Here is a 24,181-nt window from a genome sequence, read left to right on the forward strand (position 1 = left end):
CCTATACCATTGTGTGCTTTTCGAATTATGTGCATGGTCGGAGGGGGGGGGGGCGCGCTTCGGCCGCTTTTTTATCTATGGGATCAGTCGGGCTTGAGATACGGATAATAAGTGTGACATAGAAATGAGAGGAAGGAACAGCTGCGAAGCCGAGAAAGCTGCTGTTGGTGCTCCTTCCATACTATTATCAAGGTGATGCGCTGTAGAGCAGTTGACAAGTAAAGCGGTTGCTTTGAATCGGTTTATTTGAGGGTGCTGCTTTATGGTGCGGGTGGGAGCACAGTCACATTGCATTTTTATTTTTTGGGGGGGGGGGCTTCTTTACCAGTCGGAAAAAAATTGTACGCAATTAGTACGTCGCTGCAAGTACCGCAGTTAGATGTCCCTTGACTGTGCCTGCAAATGCCTCCTTGACAGATTCATAATTAGGAGAGTACTTCTCGAGTTATATAATTAATTGCATTTACCTGATTAAATCTCATTAACGAAAAAAAGTACTGGCGGCTACTCCCCTGTCCTGGAAACAATATGCACTAGGTTTTCTTCGAGTAACGCAACTGCTCTTGTTTTAAGTCTTCGTTCACAATGAGGAACACTAACTCCCTATGTAACCGAAACAAGGCCAAGCCGGATTCACTCAAAATGAGAATCAACAGCAGTTATACGCAGCAGCGCTTGTACTCGGACTCTCAGGAAGAAACAGAGAGAGATGCCACAGTCTATCCGGAAAGGCACAGCAGTATTAGTGATAGCGAAGTACAAAACAATTTCACGAAAGAAGATTACACCACCGAGAGACGCCAGATTCTTGGCGGTGCGAGAGGACTCAGGCTATGAAACTGAACTGTGTCCTACTATGAGGTCTTGTAAATACTCATATAAGGCAGTCGCTTCAGTGAGCCATTGTTCAAGGTCACACGAAGTTTCCTCAAGTGCAACTGATATTTCAGGTTTATATATATATGGGGTTGGGGAAGCTGGTCGGGCTTCAGCCGCCTCCGGGAAAACTAAAACTTTCCCCCTATGCGCGGCGGACCTTAGGAAAAGCATTTTGGAGGAATAGAACAATTAGGAATAAAAAAAAAGCTCGCTATTGAACAGCAGACGTTATTTTCGCGCAATTATCACCGCCCAGCACTGTTGGACGGCAAAGCCGGCGATATAATTTAATTCTTGACTTGGTGGGTGTCATTCAATTACAAAAATATGATGCTAGTGCGGCGTAATCGTGAGCGGCATGCTTTTTTCTCGAGCGCGGCAAAGGGTGACAGCCACGCCCTTATCACTGCGAGGCAGGCACGTTCTTTCGCAAAAAGCTGCGTAAAAAATCACAACGTTGCCACAGAGTGTAAACTTAAACTGATTCTCAAAGTGCAGTGCCTGTGCGGATATCCTGTGCGGATAATGCCTTAACTACTGGGCGGCATTAAGTGGACAAGAAAAGCCTGCAACAAGTCGAAATCGGCGATTTAAAGCATAGATCACCGGTTATCGATATCGCCGAGGCGTTACGACAACGAAGAGCCGCGGATCCCGAGCTTCGCTTGCACCCCTCTTGACAGTAGTGGAAGGTGGTCAATTTTTTATCTATATCCAACGTCTCTTTAACCTCTTTGTCGCTGACTTGGGTCACTAGGTCGTGCATGGTCGAATGAGGCGAGCACATGGCTGCTGAGCTGGGGATCGGATTCAAAACCAACCGTGAGGCTTATAGCGCGTGAAAAAGACAAGGACGAAAGGGAGACGGGACACACACAGGCGCTAACTTGCAACAATCTTTATTTGGAGCAAGGGACCCATACATATTGTTACGGTGAAGGGAACGAAGAAGTTGGATTGGACTAGACGAAGACGAAGTCTGGCAGTTGCCTGAACGCCATATACGCAAGCTGTAAATATACGTTATTTTACATTCGTGGGCCGGCTTTCTTCCTGCAACATTTTGGTGGAAGGTGCGGGTACAATCACGGAACTTCGCAGTGGACGTGATCTACCTGCCGCCACAATGGAACATCAACCGACACAAGCGACAACGCCCAGCAGCCCGTGCCAACTGTCATCCTCACTCATACGCGGGACCCAGGGACATTTTGTGGCACGGACAACGCCGACGTCGAGGACTGGCTTACGATGTACGAACGAGTGTGCGACAACAACAGGTGGGATCCAACAATGATGCTAGCAAACGTCATATTTTACCTAAGAGGAACTGCGAGGCAATGGTACAACACACACGAAGCTGACCTAACGAGCTGGGATGTCTGCAAAGAAAAAATGCGAGACCTGTTTGGCAGACCTGTCGGTCGTCAGCTGGTGGCAAAAAAAGAACTTGCGTGTCGCGCTCAAACGTTCACAGAATCGTATGTCGTGTACATACAGGATGTGCTGGTTCTCTGCGGCTGATAACAACACGACCGAGGTACACAAGATTGGTCACACACTGAAAGGTATTGCAGATGATGCCTTCAATCTCCTGATGTGCAAGGATTGTGCCACTGTGGATGCAATTATAAAGGAGTGCCGGCACTTCGAACAAGCGAAGGGCCGCCGCATGTCTCAGACTTTCGACCGATTGCCCAATACCGCCGCGACATCTTCTTGCGAAGGCCCGCCGCGCTTCGTTCAGCCCACAGGACCGGAAGAAATCACGCGCATCGTTCGCCGTGAGCTTGAGGCCATGGCTCCGGCTCCAGTCCGTTCTGACTGTCGGGAAAGCGTGCCCGCTATCTGCCTTATACAAGAGGTCGTTCGGGAGGAAATATCAAGTTTGGGCATTCCATCTCTCTGCTCGGTCCGCCATACAAACACCTACCAGATTTCTCCGGCCGTTCGCTCCCAGACGCAAACCTCTCCGCCCCCTCGTCGCAACCCAGCTGACTGGCGCACAGCGGATGATAAACCTATCTGTTTTAATTGTTCCGGTATTGGAAACATCGCCCGTCATTGCCGCAACCATTGGTCGTCGCCTCCTCGGTGGTTGTCTCCGAGTCACTACCGCCAAGTACCAGACAATCGTACTTTCTCGCCCTATACGCCGACTAGGAACATCAACGCCGACAGTGCTCCACCAAGATCCAGCCGCTCCCCGTCTCCGCAAGGTCGTAGGTCCCGTTCGCCTCTCGTCCACCGCTCTTCGTCCCCTTCTGCAACCGGTCGCTTCGCTTCGGGAAACTAGGCGGTGCAGCTCCCGGAGGTGAAGCTGCAACACCGACCCGGCCCACAAATCCTCTGCTGACCCTGCCTACATGTGGAAACCTACTGGACATTGAAGTTGATGGCGTTCCTGTTAGATCTCTCGTTGACACAGGAGCGCAGCTTTCAGTTATGAGCGCTGCTCTCCGCCGAAGGCTGAAAAAGGTTCTGACACCCGCCGTACCGTGCACTGTGCGAGTCGCCGATGGGAGTACTTCATCTGTCCTTGGAATGTGCACAGCACGTGTGACCATTGGGGGCCATTATGCCGTTCTATTTATCGTCCTTGAACACTGTCCACACGACCTAATTCTCGGCCTCGACTTCCTTTCGAAACACTCTGCCCAAATTGACTGCTCCGCAGGTGTTGTACAGTTGGATCTGCCGCTTCCTGCCGACGCAACAACTTGTGTTTCCCACCGCTTATGTTCTGCTGAGTTTGCAAGGCTGTCTCCACAGGCGGCTACAAATGTCCTCCTCACGTCCTGTCCTCCCGTACCTGATGGCGAGTACGTCGTCTCGCCGCTTACTGACGTGGTTTTGTGGCGCAATATTGCCCTACCGAGCACCTTAATCCGGATCCGCGAAAACTGCGCTCGCGTGCCCATCATCAATTTTGGATTTTCGTCGCATATGCTGCCACACGGTAACGCCATAGCGCATATCACTCCTTTGGAAGAATTTGAGATTTCTTCTTTGACCTCTGAATCCTTCGTCAGTACCAACGCACCTTTGTCACCTACTCCTCCGTACTCGACGCCTGCGGTCGATGTTTCTAAGATGATCGCCCCTGACCTTCCTTCCGAGCAAACAACAGCTCTTTGTCACCTCCTGTCATCTTTTTGGGACATCTTTGATTTGGACGACCGTCCACTTGGCCAGACATCTGTTGTCACGCATCGCATCAACACCGGTGACGCCAGCCCCATTTATAGGCGGCCATATCGTGTCTCCGCAACAGAAAGGGCCATCATACAGACAGAAGTAGACAGGATGATGGACAAGGACATCATTGAACCTTCCAGTAGCCCGTGGGCATTACCGGTTGTCTTAGTAAAGAAAAAAGACAACTCGTGGCGCTTCTGCGTTGACTACCGTCACCTCAACAGGATAACAAAGAAGGATGTTTATCCCCTGCCGCGCATTGATGATGCTCTTGACTGCCTTCACGGATCCCAATACTTTTCATCAATTGACCTCCGCTCCGGCAATTGGCAGATTAGCGTCGATGAGATGGACCGCGGGAAAACAGCCTTCATCACACCGGACGGTCTGTATCAATTTAAAGTCATGCCGTTTGGATTGTGCAATGCGCCAGCTACATTCGAGCGAATGATGGACTCTCTCTTGCGCGGCTTGAAGTGGTCTACATGCCTCTGTTACCTCGACGATGTGATTGTGTTTTCGCCGAACTTTGAGAGCCACCTGCGGCGCCTCACAACCATACTCTCCGTGCTTCGCAGGGTTGGCCTTCAGTTAAACTCCTCCAAGTGCCATTTCGGTCGCCGTGAAATTAACATGCTCGGCCATCTCGTAAACGCCGCCGGAATCCAACCTGATCCACAGAAAGTTCACGCCGTGCAAAATTTTCCTGTACCTTGTTCAACAATCGATGTCCGTAGTTTTCTGGGCTTATGCTCCTATTTCCGGCGATTTGTGAAAAATTTTGCCGACATCGCTCACCCTCTCACTGACCTTCTTAAGAAAGACGTCTCTTTCTCTTGGGGACCTCTGCAGGAGAAAGCCTTTTCTACCCTGATTCAGCGGCTTACAACTACCCTAATTCTGTCACACTTTGACCCTTCTGCGCCCACGGAAGTACGAACTGACGCGAGTGGTCATGGCATCGGCGCTCTCCTCGCTCAGCGTCAACAGGGCCAAGACCGTGTCATCGCTTACGCTAGCCGCCTTCTTTCCACTCCCGAGCGAAATTACTCCATTACTGAGAGATAATGTCTCGCGCTCGTATGGGCGGTCGCGAAACTCCGGCCGTACCTTTTCGGTCGGAGCTTCTGCGTCGTAACCGATCATCACGCCCTCTGCTGGCTCTCCTCTTTGAAGGACCCGACTGGACGACTTGCACGTTGGGCATTGCGTCTACAGGAATATACATTTTCTATTATGTAAAAGTCCGGGCGCCTGCATAAAGACGCTGACTGCATGTCCCGCAATCCCGTGGATCAACCGGACGATACCGATGCAGACTCGGACATCAGTGTTCTATCCATCTCCGACTTCCTCCATATTGGCGACGAGCAGCGCAAAGATCCTGTTATCCGAACACTTATGGAACACCTAAGCTCCTCGCCCAATGACCCGTCCCTCCGCATGTTCACCTTGCGCGATGGAACTTTATACCGTCGTAGCGTTCTTCCTGACGGCCAGGAGCTTCTCCTAGTCGTTCCCAAGCACCTTCGACTCGCCGTGCTCCAGCAACTTCACGACGCTCCTACTGCTGGACATCTGGGCATCACTCGTACGTACGACCGCCTGCGGCGCCGCTTCTTCTGGCCCGGCATTTATCGCTCTGTGCGCCGTTATGTCACTTCTTGCGACCTGTGTCAGCGCCGGAAGACGCCTGCTACGCCTCCCGCTGGTTTGCTTCAACCAATCGATATCCCCACAAAGCCTTTCTTTCGTGTGGGCCTAGACCTCCTGTGCCCCCTTCCAATTTCTATCAAAGGCAACAAATGGATTGCTGTAGCAACCGATTATGCCACGAGATATGCCATCGCGCGAGCGCTACCAACCAGCTGCGCTACAGATGTCGCAGACTTCTTACTATACGACGTCATCCTGCACCACGGCGCCCCTCGCCAGTTGCTGACGGATCGTGGCCGCTACTTTTTATCGAAGGTCGTCGATGACCTGCTCCACTCCTGCGCAACAGAACACCAGATTGCTACCGCGTACCACCCTCAAACGAACGGCCTCACCGAGCGACTGAACCGCACGCTAACTGAAATGCTGGCCATGTACGTTTCCGACGATCACCGTGACTGGGACGTCGCTTTACCATACATCACTTTCGCATACAACTCGTCCCGTCACGGCACTGCCGGATGTTCACCATTTTACCTTTTGTATGGCCGCAACCCCACCTTGCCCTTTGACACGTTGCTACCATCCGCAGTACAATCACCGAGCACTGGTTACGCTCGCGATGCTATTGACGTCGCCCGTCATCGCCTCACAGCCTCGCAAGCTTCTCAAAAGCGACGCTACGACCTTCGGCACCGAGACTACCATTTTTCACCTGGTTCCCTTGTCCTTCTCTGGACGCCTTCACGTCGCGTCGGCTTGTCGGAAAAACTACTTTCCCGGTATTCTGGTCCGTACCAGATCTTACGCCAACTGTCCGACGTGACATGCGAGATCGCCCCAGTCGGTCGGCCTTCAGTGCATCGCAACGTCACCAGCGATGTTGTTCACGTCGCCAGGCTTAAGCCCTATGTCCCCCCATTAACTGAGGCTCTATAATCTGCTCCGGGACGGAGCTGCACCGGGAGGGTGATGTTAGGGTGAAGGGAACGAAGAAGTTGGATTGGACTAGACGAAGACGAAGTCTGGAAGTTGCTTGAACGCCATATACGCCAGTTGTAAATATACGTTATTTTACACTCGTGGGCCTGCTTTCTTCCTGCAACGATATATACAACTTTTTCGCGTACATCATACATGCGCTGTTTGCAAAAATTCCTTACACACTATTGCGCAGGTACGATAACTCTTTGCGGGAAAGGGCAATCGATGGTTTTGATACACAGTTATCCCCAAGCCTATCAATCATTCCTGCTTCTATAATTTCGCGAATTATCCTACCTCGGCCTCTTTCCACAATGAAGCAGTCTCTGTATTCTGGAGCACACATCGAGTGGTCACCATCATCCACCCTGGTAACAGTGCACTTGCAATGCCTTGTTTTTTTCACGCGCTATAAGCCTCACGATGTCTTACCAAAAAGCCCAAATCACTGCTTTACATCAAAACCAACCGTTGCACGAACTTGCGTCACTGGGTATTACCACTGCGTATGTCACTCTTCAATCAAACCCTTTGATGCCTACTTGGGTCACTGGCTATAGGCCGCTTTGTATGTGCCGCTCTTCAATGAACCTCTTGGACGCCAACTAGGGTCACAATGTATTTGCCAGTGGGTATGTGCTGCACGTCAATAATCTAATTGATGCCATCATGGGTAACTGGGTATGTGTCGTCGGTTATGTACCACCTTTCATAATAACCGTTATATAAAAGGTCATCAACAATTACCCATAATATAGAGTGCTAATAGAAATAAAGTTGCCAACCGCCTCTGAAGGATGGATGCGCCACCAATTTTTAGAGCGCAGCTAGATGCCCGTTCCTTCGGCTAGCGTCCTCGGAGTAACCGAGCGAACGAGCACAGCGACGGATGAAAGAGCGAACATTGAGTAGTGAAGCGGGCAATGAAAGACGGCGACATCGAAGAGAGCGCGAGGAGGAAAGCGGAGGAGGGTATATGGGAACCATGAGGTGGAACGCGGAGATGGAGGGTATGGCGAGAGGGTGAGAAGAAAAGCGTATAGTGCAGCGCAAGACGAGCTCTGCGGAGACGATGGCTACGAGATGTCACCAGAGTAGCGCGCGTCGTCTGTTTGCCGATGGCGCCACCGATGCCATATATGAAAACAAAGCGCTGCATGAGCGGAGGGGAGCGGAGCGGAGTCTGCGGCTGCTGCTGTGAGTCGCGATCTCCCGGTTCACGAGGCAGTCGTGCCACACTTCGCTCCGTTTGCGACGTGCCGCACGATACAGGTTGTCCGCGCCGGCCAATATATTGCGAAATGAAAACATGTATGGAGCTACGATCAAATTTTGCATTCGGGACCATAGTAATCCTCGGTGATTTTTTTTCTCGTCAACTGTAGCAACAGCATGAGGAGAGTCGGATGACAAAACTGGAGTGACGATGGAAGTACCACGGTGGGCTCCCGACCACAAGCCCATACTTAGTGGCCCAAGCTGGTAGACAACTTGGGTCACTAGGTGGGGGCAAGCGGATGTATATATATATATATATATATATAGGCAGGCGGGCTCAAAACAGCGGAGGTATGCAAAGGATGCCAGTTCCACTAATAGGCCGTGGAAGAAGAAGCTTCCGAGGTGTGATCAGAAGCCGCAGAAGAAGAAAGAGAAGAACCGAGACGTCAGCTCGGTGTTTGCCAACCAAGCCAGGTGGTGCCCTCCACGCGATCATTTATTTACGTGGCAGTCGACGGCAGCAAGCCCCGATGTCCACGGACAGCAAGCGGCCGGTCAGACCGGCGTACTACTGGCGCAGCCGGCTCCATTTCTACGCCTCGGCCTACCTCTGCACGGCGGGGCTGACAAACCTCAACTGGTTCCCATACGCCATCTACAGGCGTGGCCGAGGTACACGCAGAGCACCGGTTTGTGACCAGGGCGCACCTTAGGGCTCATTGGCACTCGCCCTTTGTAAAAGCGTTGCGCTTAAACGTCGCAAGGAAAAAAGAATACTACGTACGCTAAGATTGGGTATTTAATGAGCAAGAAATGTGACCGCGTGATGTGGAATATTAAGTGGCGATGTTAGTCTAGCTTTTTAATGTGTGGGCTGAGAGCGCCAATTTCGACGGATGCGTTCGACATCCGTGGCGTTCTCAATTTTTCAGCAGGTTACAAGTGTTCAAGTAGCCATCCTTTCGACGTGTCTTCCAAACAGATCTGATAAAGTGGACGTACATGCGTGTACTATTGTATGCAGGAGAAGCATGGTATTCTTCGCCGACAGGAAGGAAAGCTCCGCTTAAAGCGATTCTTACGGCGAGTGAGATGTGCATATTCTTGTGACATTAATGCGTCGAATAAGTATTTAGGTTGCATTTAACATTTGGGTTGCGTGGTATGCAACATGTGCCGCGCGTGCAAGACATGGCTGCTTAGACTGTTGAAACCTGTTGAATTTGATGGAACCTCCCGAAGACTTGCTCCAGGCGGCTATTGGTACGGCGATACGACCTCGACCGGGTGAGATGGGTCTTCATCGCAAGAATCAGGAAACGACGACGAAGCCGGACATTGTGATGATGAAATAAGCAGAAAAGATTGTATTCACTTCATTGCTACATGGTTGTGACTCTCATCCGAGTGTTGAGCGGTTCTGATTAACACGGGCGCCAGCACGGCCTTAAATGACCCCTTGCGGTCTTGTGGTCGTCGCTGCCATCTTGGGGAACCTGTGGCAGTATCAGTGCTTTCGCCAGGTTCTGCCGTCGATGACCTCCTGCCCTCCGGGTTTTTTTCTCTTCGTCCTTCCCTTTGTGTCAGCTTGGGGAATAAAAAGGGTGACGCTGTTTCGGAGAAGAGGGCACTTATGTCGACATGGGGTCGCCCAGTTTAACGCTTCTCACACTTCACAGGTCGATGTCCAGGCTTATCGCAACAGCCTTTTCTGGGAAGTCACTTTGCCATGGGAACGTACGCCTCAATGTCTCTTACACTTGACAGGTCGATGATAACGATGGTGACTCGTGCCGTATGCCTTTTGTTTATAGGCAAACTGCAACAAAATGTCATTTTGGCTAAATTGGTTATCACGAGTAGATTATATACTACGGATGTAATCCTAGCAAACTGCAGCGCCGGTAATTGTCAAGTTTTGTTATTAATGGCCTGTAACTAGCACCTAAGTAGACGATGCGGGTACATGGGCATAGCGCATACGAAGCTGATCCCAGACCATCGCCTGCGAGATTTTTCAGCACGCTGCGACCGCCGCCCAATCTCGAAAATCGTGACGAGGTGCCTCGCTGGTTCTTAACGGTATGTTTATCTTTATTACTACCTCAAAGGTCTAAGTGCGGGACATCACCGGAAGGGTGGGTGCCATTGACGGTTAATTATGAGTTTTGTGAAGTGGCGAGAAGACATTTGAAGAAAGCAAAGCCAGTTGTAGGTGCGATGGGAGCGGAAGAGCATATGTATCTCGCACTGTCTACAAAAAAGAAATAAAAAAAAAAGGAAAATAGCTGGTACTACGTAGCGGTACGGGCCTGAGGTGTGGGTTGTGTGTAATCTCAAGCAAGCGGTAACGGCAACGTTCTTTCTTTAATTCTTCTCTTCAGTTTGGTAATAAAGATGTATATTAAGCGTGTTGTGAGGCTTTCACCCTTAATTTAAGAAAGAATCACATGGTGGCTGCTCCATTCTACACTATCAGAAACTAAGCTTCTTACGCGATACAAAATTTCATTGTAGTTAGCCTTCGAAGCGAGGATGTTGATGCTACAGGAACCTATTTGGAACCATATGAAAATTTGTTCCAAAAGTTTCAGACACCTTGTTGATATTTCGATTGTGCGCTTCGCGCGCGATCTCCCCACCGCGCAGGCTCGTTCCTGGTGATGTACGCGGCCGTGATGAGCGTGCTGGTGGTCCCCATGCTGCACATGGAGGCCATCCTCGGTCAGTTCGCGCACGCGGGAAACCGAGGAGTGCTCGAGTGCTCGCCCGCATTCGCTGGTAAGTGACCAGCAGTTACGATACGGATGCGAAGTTCAGAGAGTGAGAACCAGTGGCGCCGTGACAATCTTTTCTGAATCGATGGCTGTTAAAGACACTTCATCACGATTTCGTGGCGCCAGTGGCAGGAATAGTCACCGCGCTTTATCACCTCAAGGCTTTCTTGGTTGATGAATGGCAGAAAAGCAAACGCTCCATCCAGGGTTGTCCTGGCTAGGCGATGGGTGAGGCCTCGGGCTGTTGAAACGTTATCGTCGTCAAGCCGCATATCGTTATGCCGTTAGCGTCATTCTGCAGTACCCTTATTATTCTCATGCCGTTATCGTCGTTGAGCTACACCGTTATTGTCGCGGTACCGTTATCTTCATTCAGCCATACCGTTATTATCGTCGTGCCGTTATCATTATCAAGTCACATGCCGTCATGCCGTTATCTTCGTTGATCAGAATCGCTATTATCGTCGTACCCGCGGTGATAGCCCAGTGGCTATGGTATTACGTCACGGGGCTCGAGGTTGCGGGTGTTGCGACGCCATTTTATCGAAGCTCGACCGACGTTACTATTGGGTAGCGTGGCGTTGTCGGCGGGCTGCAGGCATCCGGTAGACCATGGCGACCAGGCAAGGACGAGACAATGGCTTGTGCGAAACTTGCACTGTTTATTCAATGGCTGGTGAAAGATAAGGAGAGAATGAAGGGAAAAAGTATATTGTGGAACCCCTTGAAATAAGCTCTCTAAAATCGTGGGCGGGATCTTGCTCACGTCAACGTCACGTGAAAGGCACTGAGTCTGGTTTGTGGATGGCCGTCTCCCACTTTCAGTGAGGTGGTACGGGCCCGCCTCCGCAGGTGCCAACCCGCAGGTCCCGGATTGGAGGCGCTTATTCTTTCTTCTAGGCGACGTTGGTTCGCGGACTCCTGTGGAGCTTGACAGTTCGTGGAGAAGGGCGTCTGGTTGTGGATAGGTGGCTGATCCATTGTCCCAGATGACGTCTTCACGAGCGTGTCTCCGCTGGCGGCAGCCCTGAGGTCCTGCCTAGTTCGCGGAAAGGGTGCACACTCACGAAGGGGCCTGCAAGCACTGCGGGGCCCTGCTAGACCGGTCATCCACTCCAGACAACCATAGCGAATTAGAAATTAACCCTTCGTTTCGATGAGGCATGGTGGTCAAGCATCCATGTTTCACGGGGTGCTACACGACAGCCTTAACACGGGTTCGATCCTGTGCGTGGCGGCGGCAGTTCGATCGGGACGAAATGCAAAAAAAATCTCTCGTACTTGGATTTAGTTGCCCCAAGGTGGTTGCACGCAAAAAAAAAAAACTCAGCTGGTCAGAAACAATTTGAAGTCATCCTCTACGCCGTGCCCCCAACTACAGAACTTTGTCTTGGCAAGTTAAAACCTCAGTATCACTTTTTCCTTATTACTATCGCGAAGCCATCGTTATACTGTGCCGTCGTATCACGTTTTTGCCACCATATGCTTTCTTTCGTTTATTTATTGTTGGCGTGACGTTGTTGTTTTACAGTACATTTATTGTTTCGTCGTGCCTTCGTGCTGCCATCGTTCCGTCATCGTCGTCGCTTGTCATCGCTTGTATCCGTTGTAGTCAGGCTGTAAGTGACCTCTGCTTTCGCTGGCCCTAAAGACTTCCTGTCGAACGACTTTACGGTCTCTTTTTACGAGGGCGGGGTCAGCTATTACGGCGTGTAAAGCGAACCACGCTTTCACAACTGCGCGCAATCTACAGGAGGGTGTGCGCGTTCCGTGCAGGTCTGAGCTACACGATGGCCTACTTCTACGTGGCGAGCGCGGTGAGCAGCGCACTGACCATGTCGTACGCGGTGCTCTACCTGCTTGGAAGCAGCCAGGACCCGCTGCCCTGGTCCACCTGCCGAGGCATGAACGCCACCACCTGCTACGTCCTCGAAGCCGGAGGGGTGCGTCGGGGGGGGGGCGCAGGCGGCGCGAATTAGCGTCAGTTGGAACACGACTCGCCGGTGCAAAATCTAGACGGGAAAAAGGCAGAACACACGGGCCAAGCGCCGAGCTTCGAATAGCGTTTACGATGAGACGACATTCGCAGCGTTCCGGAGTTTCGTAGGCATATCCATTGGCAGTGTTTTACAATCAAGCGTATATTATATTCATTCTAAATTGGCTAGATTTAATAACAGGATTTTCATATACAACGAAAAAAAAACAAGTGGTGTTTATAAGTTTATCCATCGCACCTTTAAAGAAAGAATAACTTCCGCCTCCGCAATGAGGGAAACGCGTTCAAGCCACACCCTCCACCGCTAGCTTGACTAGCTGAGCATCTGTACGGTAGGCACTTAGGCACGTGGATGGCTGCCTAGCGGGAATATGGTATGTGGAGCGTGAAAATGAGCGTGAAACGACCAAATTCAGGCTTCGTTTTTTTCGAAGCTTCTTCCAGAGGACAGAGTTCACGCACTAATTGGTACAAGACAGCGGATTACAATACCTTGTACTCGCGTCCGGTTTTCAGAGATGTTCGCGTATGCTGTAAAATTAGGATTAGACCTGCTCGCGGAGCCAGTAAACAAAGTGAGACATGCTGTTGGCCCCGTGAGCTCATGTTCAGCTTCCAAGAAACGGCACTAACTAGGACGATGCATATCAGTATAAAGGACGGGACAGGTGACACCAAACCCACTATTTTCCGAAGTAAACATACGATTGCTGCGAACCGCATCATAACATTCTTTTGAAGCGGAAAAGGCTCGCAAGGGGCGCGTTTTTAATATGTACTCCCGCTATGGTTGCCCTCTCTGCGAACCTATCCGAACATCCCCGTGGATTTTAGGAATACAGTTGTGAGACGCCGCCACCACAGGCGAGCGCCGTCGTAGCCCCGAGTGCACTCGCACGTGCTCGTCTGCAGCCCCGACCGTGCCGGCAAGTGCACCGCGCCCTGGCGCTGCGATTCGAGGCAGCCGCGGAACGCGACCGGCTGCCGGGCATTCCCGTGGTGCTCGGCGACCGCGTGGTGCTGGTGCCACGGCACCAGTTCGCGCGCAACTGCACCCCCTCCAGCGTCAGCGCGGTCGAGCACTACCACCGGTGAGAGCGCCCACGTTTAAAGCCTGTTTCACTTGACGCGATTTTCTAAAGCGGAAGTGCGATTTCCGTCGTTTGCGATGAAAATCGCAGTCGCAGTGCCGACCCCCCGATTTAGGGCTCATTCACACCGGCGACTGACAGTGGTCGCGCGACCAAGTTGGTCGCAAAGCGACCAGTCGCAAATGGTCGCAAACGGTCGCCTTTCTTGAAAAGCGACCATTTTGGGCCAGTCGCTCTCTGCGCGATTTTTCAGTCGCGCGACCGTGGTCGCAAAACTGATAATCCAATCAGCGGCGCACCGGAAGTGATCTTTCGTGTGTCTACATCCGGCCTCCTCGGCGTCGCGTTCAAATTCCGCGTAGATTCCGAGAGTTCTCGCTGAGAACGATAATCTCCGGGAGTGCGACTTGCGGGTCGCGCTCAGCCGGGCTTGCCGGTGTGAACATCAATCGCCTTCGGTCGCTTTTTGATTGCGAGTCGCAAATGGTCGCGCGACCTCCTCAAGTCGCCGATGTGAATGTGCCCTTAGGGCTGCGACCAACCGGTTGGTCGCACAGTCGCAGCAATCGCAGCGATCGCTGCGATTTTCCGTCGAAATTGCGCGGAGAGCTATCACGGAGCTATTTCGCCGGTTTGTTTTGAAAAATGGCGTCTCGCACAACGAGTGCAATGCGCGAAGACGTGGATTGCCGAATTCGGTACGTACGGGAAGGGAGAATATGAAACTTGTACTGCAGATTCCATTCTCCCGTTTCTATGCGTTCGTTGACACACTACGCAGTAAATGAAGTGCATTTTCACGTTTGCTTCGTACGCCTTTGCGAATTGTCAGTACTAGAAGGTGCTCTATCCCCACCAGACGACGAGGTCGTCACAATTTTCTTTTGTTCAGCAGCATGCGAAAATCTCACTTACGGAGCAGCTTGAATTATTTCAACCTCGGTAAGGGCAAATGAAAAGACAGCAAACTACTCGAAGTTTCAACGTTGTGCTGAACGCGGTACCGTTCAGTTGCATTTTCTTGTCGGTTTTCAAGCGTGAATTTCCCGGTGCATCTTGAAAGCTTATTTTGCCTCTTATTAAATTTGACAGAGCAAAAGTGTAGGCTATCGTAATGAATTTGCTACGATAGCATTCAATCCGTGGCTTGAATAAAATATTACATGTACGTTAAGTTGCACCTCTTCTCTGGAGAATTGTTTTTCTTGCACAGAAACCAATAAACATCGACTATGTTGCGGACTTTGTATCCTTACTGCATCTGTATTAACACTTGCTTTGAAAGGTAATTAACTCTACAGCTAGTAGATTAAGTAAATTATTTACTTGCTATAGTGGCACAGTGACAACGTACCCTCCTGCGCCGTCATGTAAAACTCGTGCAACAATGCAAAAAGCAGGCAAACGGCCTGTTCTTCTGGGGATAACACAGTATAAAACGACACGCAGAAGAAAAGTAAATCAAAACTGTGTAGTGAAGTCAGCCAGTGCAGCCCGTACAAGCAGTTCTTGCACGTTCACAGCTGATCGTGCAAAAATATTCATGCCTTACATGTTTCTAATAAGTTCGTGATCACATGTATGAGTGTGTAAACCATATAACGATATCTGCTGTGATTACTGCTTATAAGTAATGAAATGTCATGCTACTTGCAAGAACATTTGACCCGAGGATTTTAGAACAAATTACTGCATTTCAACTATGCAATATATGTGGTTTATTCAATAAAGGACCGGAAACTGGGCTTTCTGCAATGACAAACTTATTCCAGATTTTACTTACATACAGGCAAGAAAAAATATCTATAGACAAAAATATTGTTCTTCAATTTATCCACTTGCCACTGTGGATATAGCATTCTGCTGCTAACACAAGGCGAGAGGTTGATTTGCCAGCCATGGAAGTCGCATTTAGATGGGAGCCATAGGAAAAAAAAGCTCTTGCACTTAGATTTAGCTCATCACCTTGTATTGAACCCTTAAATTTCAAGATACTATTGCATGGGGGGGGGGCATGCTTATGCAAAATCTAACACCAATAGAAAGCAAAGGGTGGAATTGTAAAAAACCATCTTTAGCGATAATTCGAGTGTGCAAATATTCATTGCATCAATATGTATAGTTCAACAGCACTGCACAAATAAGAATAATCAGGTATAGCAAGTACTCTGTCAGGAAGCTGCTTCTACAGATGTATAAATGTCAAGACATGAATGCTCATACTACGTCGCACACATAGCACAAAGAAAACCTTTTTCAAGAGTTGGGGTCCCTTCTGGCAGATATGAGTGGGCCATAAGCAGCAGAAACTTTATTGCAGGACATTGTGTAATACCGCTTATGAAAGAATGAAGAGATTGAAGAGGCTTTTAACAGCAGTACCTCATGCTGCTCTAATAAGAGGAACGATGAGCAAGAACATTTCTGGTAGAGCACTTACACAGTAACTTTCTGAAAGACAGAAAATTCCAGATGAGAGTTGGAGGTGCATTTGGCCCACACACACCAACAACACAGGTATACTACAGGAAACACTACAGCCTACGGTGTATTACAGTCTGTGGGAAAGCTATCTTACACAGAAATCAAGAACGATGCAACAAGCCCTCGATAACACTGCAGACTTTCTTGGCCAGTCTGGCCTCTCGCTTTGTGATAAGTCGGCTTACATTGACGTCGGAGAAAAGACTAGAATCAAGAACTACTCCAGATTGCACATTGTGCTCCCAATAGCTGGAGAAACATACCCGCAATTCAACATCCACAAATACTCAGCTAGTGTAAGACCATGAGGGCAGAGCCAGCATGTGGGTGAAACCATTATGCCATGCCTGGACGCAAATTCTACACTTGGTGAAAAGAGTAATCTTGAAATCATGGGGGGTGGACGAGTGGATACTATAGAAAATCGCAGATGCTGTGCTTGTGTCCAAGGTATGGTACGGTATGAATTACCAGCAGCACACAAAAAAGACAACTAATCGAATACAGGCATCGGGTAACAACAGGTATTTCCGACTTTACCATGCTTGACGACCTCTATGAGAAAGAGCAAACGAAGCACCTAGACAGAGTAGAGTTGCAGCCTGCGGCACAAATTCTTTGCCTCAAAAGCTCAGAACCTGGTCCCAAGATACTATGCAAGCTAGCATATGAGGTGCAAGGACGACTACCCCTACCATCAGAAACAACCTCGGGAGCACCTTAACTTGAAACACAACAGGCCTATACCGTGAAATATGGGGGCAAACAATTAGGCCAGGAGACTATGCTACTGCCAAACACACAGAGGAGGCTGCGAATCATGAATATGCAAGCAAACATCAGGCACACATAGTAAACTGATGTGGCAACAGCAGTGTAACAGTAGTATGACACTACATAAAAGTAAACCCAATGTAAGTGAGTACCATTCCAGGTCATCATATACCTAGAAAAGCTGAACTGAAAGCACTCAAAGCAGCACTTGTAGGGCAGATTACACCCTGCACAACACCCTCCATGGATTCACCAGAAACTGTCTGGGCCTGCACATCACACAAAATTGTCAGGAAAACCAGGAGATTGACACGCAACTTGCAAGCACATGGCCAGAAATTAAATTACAGGATACATAGCCATGCAGATATTCCAGGACACAAGCGGGCTTATAAGCCCGACATAATATCTGAAAACTGGATGAGTTGGCGTGTATTCATTATTAACTAAAGTGCAACAGATAGACTACAGACAAGAACGAAGCTCTGTGTGTTCACTTCGTTCTTGTCCATCGTATTTCTGTTGCACTATAGTTAATAAATTCGTAAGTCTGCACAGGAGAAGAAGGATACCTCTGCCCAAGGGCCCGATTTCACATCCAAATCCGCGCGCGCGCGCACGCACGCACGCACGCACGCACGCACGCACGCACGCACGCACGCACGCAAACACACACACACACACACACGCACACACACACACAAACACATTTTCAACTGAGGTTCATTTGTAAAAATGGGGCGAGTTATACAAATTACCAGAAAAATAAAGACGATGAGCAATACCAGAACAAAGTGAAAGCAGCAGGAGCCAACGTTTCGACAAGTGAACTTATCTTCTTCAAGGTCCACTTGGGGAAACGTTGGCTCCTGCTTTCACCTTGTTATGTTGCTCATCGTCTTGAATTCCCTTCTCCCTCCTACCCCGTGTTTTCCCCAGAAAAAGAAAGACATCCTTGAAGGCTAGATAAAAATTCGTGCTTGATGCAGCCAAATATAAATAAAAATGCTACAGAAATAAAATACAGAAAAATTCCAAGTGCAGGAAAAAAATATTACAATTGCCAATCCTGCATGCTAGCACCTTTCAAGAAACACTGTTGTTATTCCAATAGACAGACTGACAGCTTGCTTATGCAAGTACGTTCTTCCAGCTTCATGCCATTGGAAAAAAATGAGTTTTTGGAAGGTAGCGACATGCACACTTGGTGATCACAACGTTTTTTTTTCCCATGAACTTGTATATTTATATGTATTTTCTCCCTTTCCTGCTTATATATTTGGTTTCATCAAGCACTAGTCTTTATCAGGTTTTATTGCTGTGCTACTTTCTGGTAACCTTTATAGGCCACTGAATGTTCACAATTTTCACATTTTAAGTTAGCTTGCACGTCCTCAAACATACCAACATGCGAAAGACAAGTGCAGTTAACAATAAATAAACTTTCATCGTGGGCTGAACGAAATGGTTTCCGGTTCTCCCCACAGAGAACAGTTGCCGTCCTTTTATCACTGAAACGTAGCCTACAGGCAGATCGTAGACTACACCTGAACGAAGCGGAATTACCGGTAAAAAGTGAACACAAATTTCTCGGCATAACATTTGACAGAAAACTGACCTTCTTGCCACACATAAAGAACCTGAAGAAGAAAACCTCCCAATCATTAAACATATTAAAGGTGCTTTCACATAAACGCTGGGGGGCTGATAGGACCTGCCTTTTACACATCTACGGCAGTATAGTTCGCTCTTGCCTCGATTATGGATGCACAGTATACAACTCAGCTCGGCCGCCCTACCTGAAGCAATTAGATCCAGTACATAACTCAGGTCGGCGCCTTGCAAGTGGGGCATACAGGACGTCACCCATAAACAGCCTATATGTCGAATGTAACGAACCAGCCCTCGCAGATAGAAGAGCCATGCTCACATGTGCATATGTCCTAAAAACCCGTTCACTACCAAAACATCTCTGCTACTCCATAATTACGAAGTGCCCGTCTAAGCAGCTTTTTAACAACAAACCGAATGCGACGAGACCCCTTATTCTGCGATTTGAAGAAATTTGCCAGGAATTAGGTATTCTAGACACACTGCCTTATGTTGCCCAGAGACCCGAACCACTGCCACCTTGGCACACCTTCCCCAGTGTAGGTGACTACACACTGACACAATTTCATAAAAAGCAAACTCCACGTGAACATATAATACAAGAATTTTCGGCGCTAGACGAAAAGTACAAAGAATACAAAGCATTTTATACTGACGGTTCTAAAACGTCACTTTACATCGGAAGTGCTGTAGTGCAAGATAAATGGGAAAAGGTAGTCAGGTTGCCTCAGTGCGCGTCAATTTTCTCAGCCGAATGTTATGCCATTTCGGTGGCTGTATCAAAAATAGTCGAGATGAACATTCAAAACAGCATTATCTACACGAACTCGCTGAGTGCAATCACAGCACTGAAAGCCAGAAACTTAAGGGAACCTTTAATAGGAAATATAATCCATAACATAACTGCTCAAACACAAGGACACGAAATTAAGCTCTGTTGAATACCAAGCCATCGCGGAATTAGAGGCAGCGAAAGAGCTGACGCGTGCGCCGCTCAAGCCTGCCATAAGGATGTCAGTACTGTGAATATACCCTATGCAGATTGCATGAAGTTAGTAAAAAATAAGCCTAAAGAAAAATGGCAGTGTACATGGAATAGCGAAGAAAATAACAAACTACATTTAGTAAAACCTATTCTGGGAGAATGGAGATCATGCAGGCATCAGGAACGTTTTATAGAAGTAATTTTATGCCGCCTGCGCATCGGACACACACACCTAACACGTAACTTTCTACTGACAAAACAAGACAAACCCTTATGTGCGAAATGGGGAGATGAACTCACTGTAAATCACATTTTATTCTCGTGCACACAACTCGAACGGCTAAGGAAAAAAGTATTTTACTGTATTTTACAATGAACACATTCCCTTCCATCCCAGTCTAGTTTCAGGAGATAACCCACTTGTAGGAACTTCATCTGTTTTTAGTTTTTTGAAAGGCGCAGCGATCCTAAACGAAATATAATACATCACAGAACTACTAATTCTAAAAATTCTTACCCAGTTTTTTCACGCATCTTATGATGCACCTCACCCATTTTCTCAGTCCTGAGAAGAAGGGTTAGGTCTCCATTTGATTTGTTGGGCTCCTCAGAGTCCTTTCCGGACAAGGACTTTCACTGAGGATACCGAATTTTTAAAATAAATTACACCATGTGTTTGGCGCATGATAGCCTGAGTTGCTTATGCGCCATAGAACCCAATACAATACAGTACAATAGAATAGAATACAATACAATACAATACAATGCATTTTCACAATAAACCTTTTATTTAGAAGTTAGCGTACCCTGTTGTTACTGCTTCACACTATACATTCTTGCTACATTGGCCAAATAAAAGATTTTGTAAGATACACAGCAGCATCATAAGGGCCATTAAAGTGACTTGTTGCAGTCTTAAAAAAATAATAGCCTGGCTGGAAATGGCACCAGAGAACACACCAGGACGAACAAAAAAAAACCGAGATGATCTAACAACCAAAAGTTTAATGTACAAACCGAGTAAATGCTCGCTGACAAGCAATATATTGAACATGCACTAAAAGGAGAAGCAAAAATTCATGGGCGTTTCCTGACGGGAAATGCATCCATTTCTAACGGAGGCCATGCTGACAAGATTCTCCCAGCATTTTTAGATCTACAGCTTCCGTAATTTCTCTAGGCCGCCGATCTGCACAGAATGCTAGCTTCTTCCTCTACAATGCACGCTCAGATGTGGAGAGTGCATTGTAGAGGAAGAAGCTAGCATTCTGTGGAGATCGGCTGCCTAGAGAAATTAGGGATGCTGTAGATGCAAAGACACTGGGAGAATCTTGTCAGCATGGCCTCTGTTACACTTTCAGAGATGGATGCGTTTTCTGTTGGAATGTGTATGGACACACATCAGTTTTTGCTTCGGCTTTTTGTGTAACTTTGATTTATTGCTTGTCAACCAGCATTTACTCGGCATGTTCAATAAACTTTCATTTGTTAGTACGCCTCATGATCATCTTGGTCTCTAGCAGAAAGGTGTTCATTCTTTTTACAGTGAAGCTGTATATGCCTAGGCAAAACACTCATGGTCCGATTCCAAAATCCCTGGTGCAGGGGTATGAGCCATTGTTTAGGGGGGCGTGAGCCGTTGCATTCGACTTGCATTGATGGACGGAGAAATTTCCTGTTGGGTAGACATAGAAATGCTTATGCATTTCAAACATACATTTATCTACGTATTATTGCAGGGAAGGGACACAGAGGGGGACGGGGTTAAGACAAGATAATGATGTCATTATTATCTCGCAGCAAAGATGTGGTCGGCCATTGGTTAGACGGATAGTGACGTCGTTTCTCTCTAGCAGCAGAGCGCGCATGCAGCATTCTCTCTCCGACTTCCCAATAGATTCAAAAATGTCTCCTTGTATTTAATTAAATGAAATGTGCAACCCCGGTGTGTAACTTGGCAACTACAGAGCATAACCGAGTCATAAATATTATGATTAACGCATTAAAAACACAAATGCGTAACATAATTAAGAAAGGCTTTGATGGACCCGCTGGATTAACACAATGAACCACTCATTGCACTTTCCATGATGGTGATCTTGCTAAGTACGATGTGTGGCATTCCAAATAAACAATGTGATAAACCTAAGCCAAACGTGTGCACAACCTCATTAAGAAACACACACATAACCATTAATATAGAAAGACTTGAATAAAACATTGAAATTAACCCAGTGATAAGCACCGGAGCCGCACATTTCAGCTTCGCTGGTTTACCGTCTGTACAGGGTGCATGGGTAGTAACTTTTTCTGTTATTGTTTGTTAAGTATTGTATAATGTTGTACCAGTAAAATATGTTGGGCTAGTTGGTGCAATGTATTGGTACTGCTTTTTTTGCTGGCTTTTTTCTTGATGTTGTGCCCTTCTTCCTTTTGTAACAACTTTTTTATTCCCCCTCGCATAATACTCCAACCTTGCAGCCTGCCAGGTATATAAATAAATGAGTACATAAACAAGTCATTCATTCATCTGCATACACCTCGCACCATTCCTTGCTCAACAAACGTCACTGTGTTGATGTCTCGCAGCTTGCATCTACTTTAACTGCCATTTGCGTTTCTGTATAGTTTGTGAACAGTGTAATGCATAAATATTGCATGACATTAAGTTTGTCACCTTTGCAGTGCATAAGCAAACCTTGCAAAAGATGACATGTTGGATTGTTGAAAATAAGGCAAATTGTATATATCGCAGTTACTTTAACAGCATGTAATTGACCACTTGACAATATCTTAACTTCGCAGAGATTCCAACACGTACACTTAATCTGCAGTTTTTCTTTTTTTGCTTATTAATGTGGTCGTTACTGCATGGCCACATTATAGATTTGAAAACAAAGTTAAATAAATTTGTTTGTTGCAATATAACAATATGTGTAGATCACTGCGATAGTAACCCCAGAACTTGATACAAACATGCACACTATAGGATGCAGACAAATGCTCAGGACAAATTTCAGAATGTTCGCATCCTGATACTTATGAAAGCGAACGGTTTCATTCCATGGCTGTCAATGAGAGGGAGAAAGAAAACTTAATTGTGTTCGTGGAACAAAAACGCATTGATAAGCTTAGACATATAGTCATTGCTTAACACTTTCGAAATGAATAACTATAGCTTGCTATCGACATTGAAGCAGCCTTTCGACAGCAAGAAAAGGAATCAGTTTTTCCAGCTCTGAATATTGAATTGCAGGGAATGCAAGCAGGCATAAAATTCTGCCAATATAATCTGTTTAGGAATACGAAATTGGAATAAACATTGAGACTTGCATTTGTACTTTCGCTGGCTGAGCAATCTAGTTTGAAATGACTCCCATATGCATGTCATAACAATGTTGATCTAATACAGGTTAAATGCATGACTAGCTTAAGAAATCTGGATGATTGCTATAAATTACAGTGAAGAAACTATAATATCTAATAACATTAATAATATAATAATATAAAAATAATATTTATTTACACAAAACAGGCTAACCGTGAGAGGCGTGCGAGGCTGAGCAGAAAGCTGAAAAATTCTACGGCAAGTGCGCCTGCCGCGGGCCTACGATCCTGCATTATGAATAGCCCGTATTGATATGGTCTTCTTGTTAAAAGTTCCGAGTATACTACCAGCGCGAGACACGGGACAACAAAGTGGACGACAAGCGTGTCTTTTATAATGCTACAATACAACGTACAGGTTTCTACAAAAGGGACGGTAACTGCTCGAAACATTTGATGCGTCGGCTTTTGCGCCTTTAGAAATATTTAGAGAGGGCTGCCACGCACACACACACGCATATATATATATATATATACATATATATATATATATATCATCAGCCTAGTTACGCCCACTGCAGGGCAAAGGCCTCTCCCATACTTCTCCAACTACCCCGGTCATGTACTAATTGTGGCCATGTTGTCCCTGAAAACGTCTTAATGTCATCTGCCCACCTAAATTTCTGCCGCCCCCTGCTACGCTTCCGTTCCCTTGGAATCCAGTCCCTAACCCTTATTGACCATCGGTTATCTTCCCTCCTCATTACATGTCCGGCCCATGCCCATGCCCATTTCTTTTTCTTGATTTCAACTAAGATGTCATTTACCCGCGTTTGTTGCCTCACCTAATCTGCTCTTTTCTTATCCCTTAACGTTACACCCATCATTCTTCTTTCCATAGCTCGTTGCGTCGTCCTCAATTTCAGCAGAACCCTTTTCGTAAGCCTCCAGGTTTCTGCCCCATATGTGAGTACTGGTAACACACAGCTGTTATACATTTTCCTTTTGAGGGATAGTGGCAACCTGCTGTTCATGATTTGAGAATGCCTGCCAAACGCACCCCAGCCCATTCTTATTCTTCTGGTTATTTCAATCTCATGATCCGAATCCGTGGTAACTACCTGCCCTAAGTAGATGTAATCCCTTACCACTTCCAGTGCCTCGCTACCTATCGTAAACAGCTGTTCTCTTCCGA

The 24,181-nt window shown here is 47.4% G+C and overlaps 1 protein-coding gene across 1 annotated transcript in view; it reads left to right on the forward strand.

Annotated features, from left to right (window-relative positions):
• The first annotated feature begins 4,185 nt into the window (after window positions 1-4,185).
• LOC142558290 (sodium-dependent proline transporter-like) overlaps window positions 4,186-24,181 on the forward strand; it is a 62,421-nt gene continuing 42,425 nt past the window's right edge. The window contains exons 1-5 of the mRNA XM_075670442.1: window positions 4,186-4,682; window positions 8,450-8,610; window positions 10,588-10,719; window positions 12,492-12,658; window positions 13,549-13,805. Coding sequence (XP_075526557.1) covers window positions 4,186-4,682; window positions 8,450-8,610; window positions 10,588-10,719; window positions 12,492-12,658; window positions 13,549-13,805 — 1,214 coding nt within the window. The remainder of the gene's footprint in view (window positions 4,683-8,449; window positions 8,611-10,587; window positions 10,720-12,491; window positions 12,659-13,548; window positions 13,806-24,181) is intronic.

This window comes from Dermacentor variabilis, chromosome 9 (genome assembly GCF_050947875.1).
Source record: "Dermacentor variabilis isolate Ectoservices chromosome 9, ASM5094787v1, whole genome shotgun sequence".
In the NCBI taxonomy this organism is placed as follows: Eukaryota; Metazoa; Arthropoda; class Arachnida; order Ixodida; family Ixodidae; genus Dermacentor; species Dermacentor variabilis.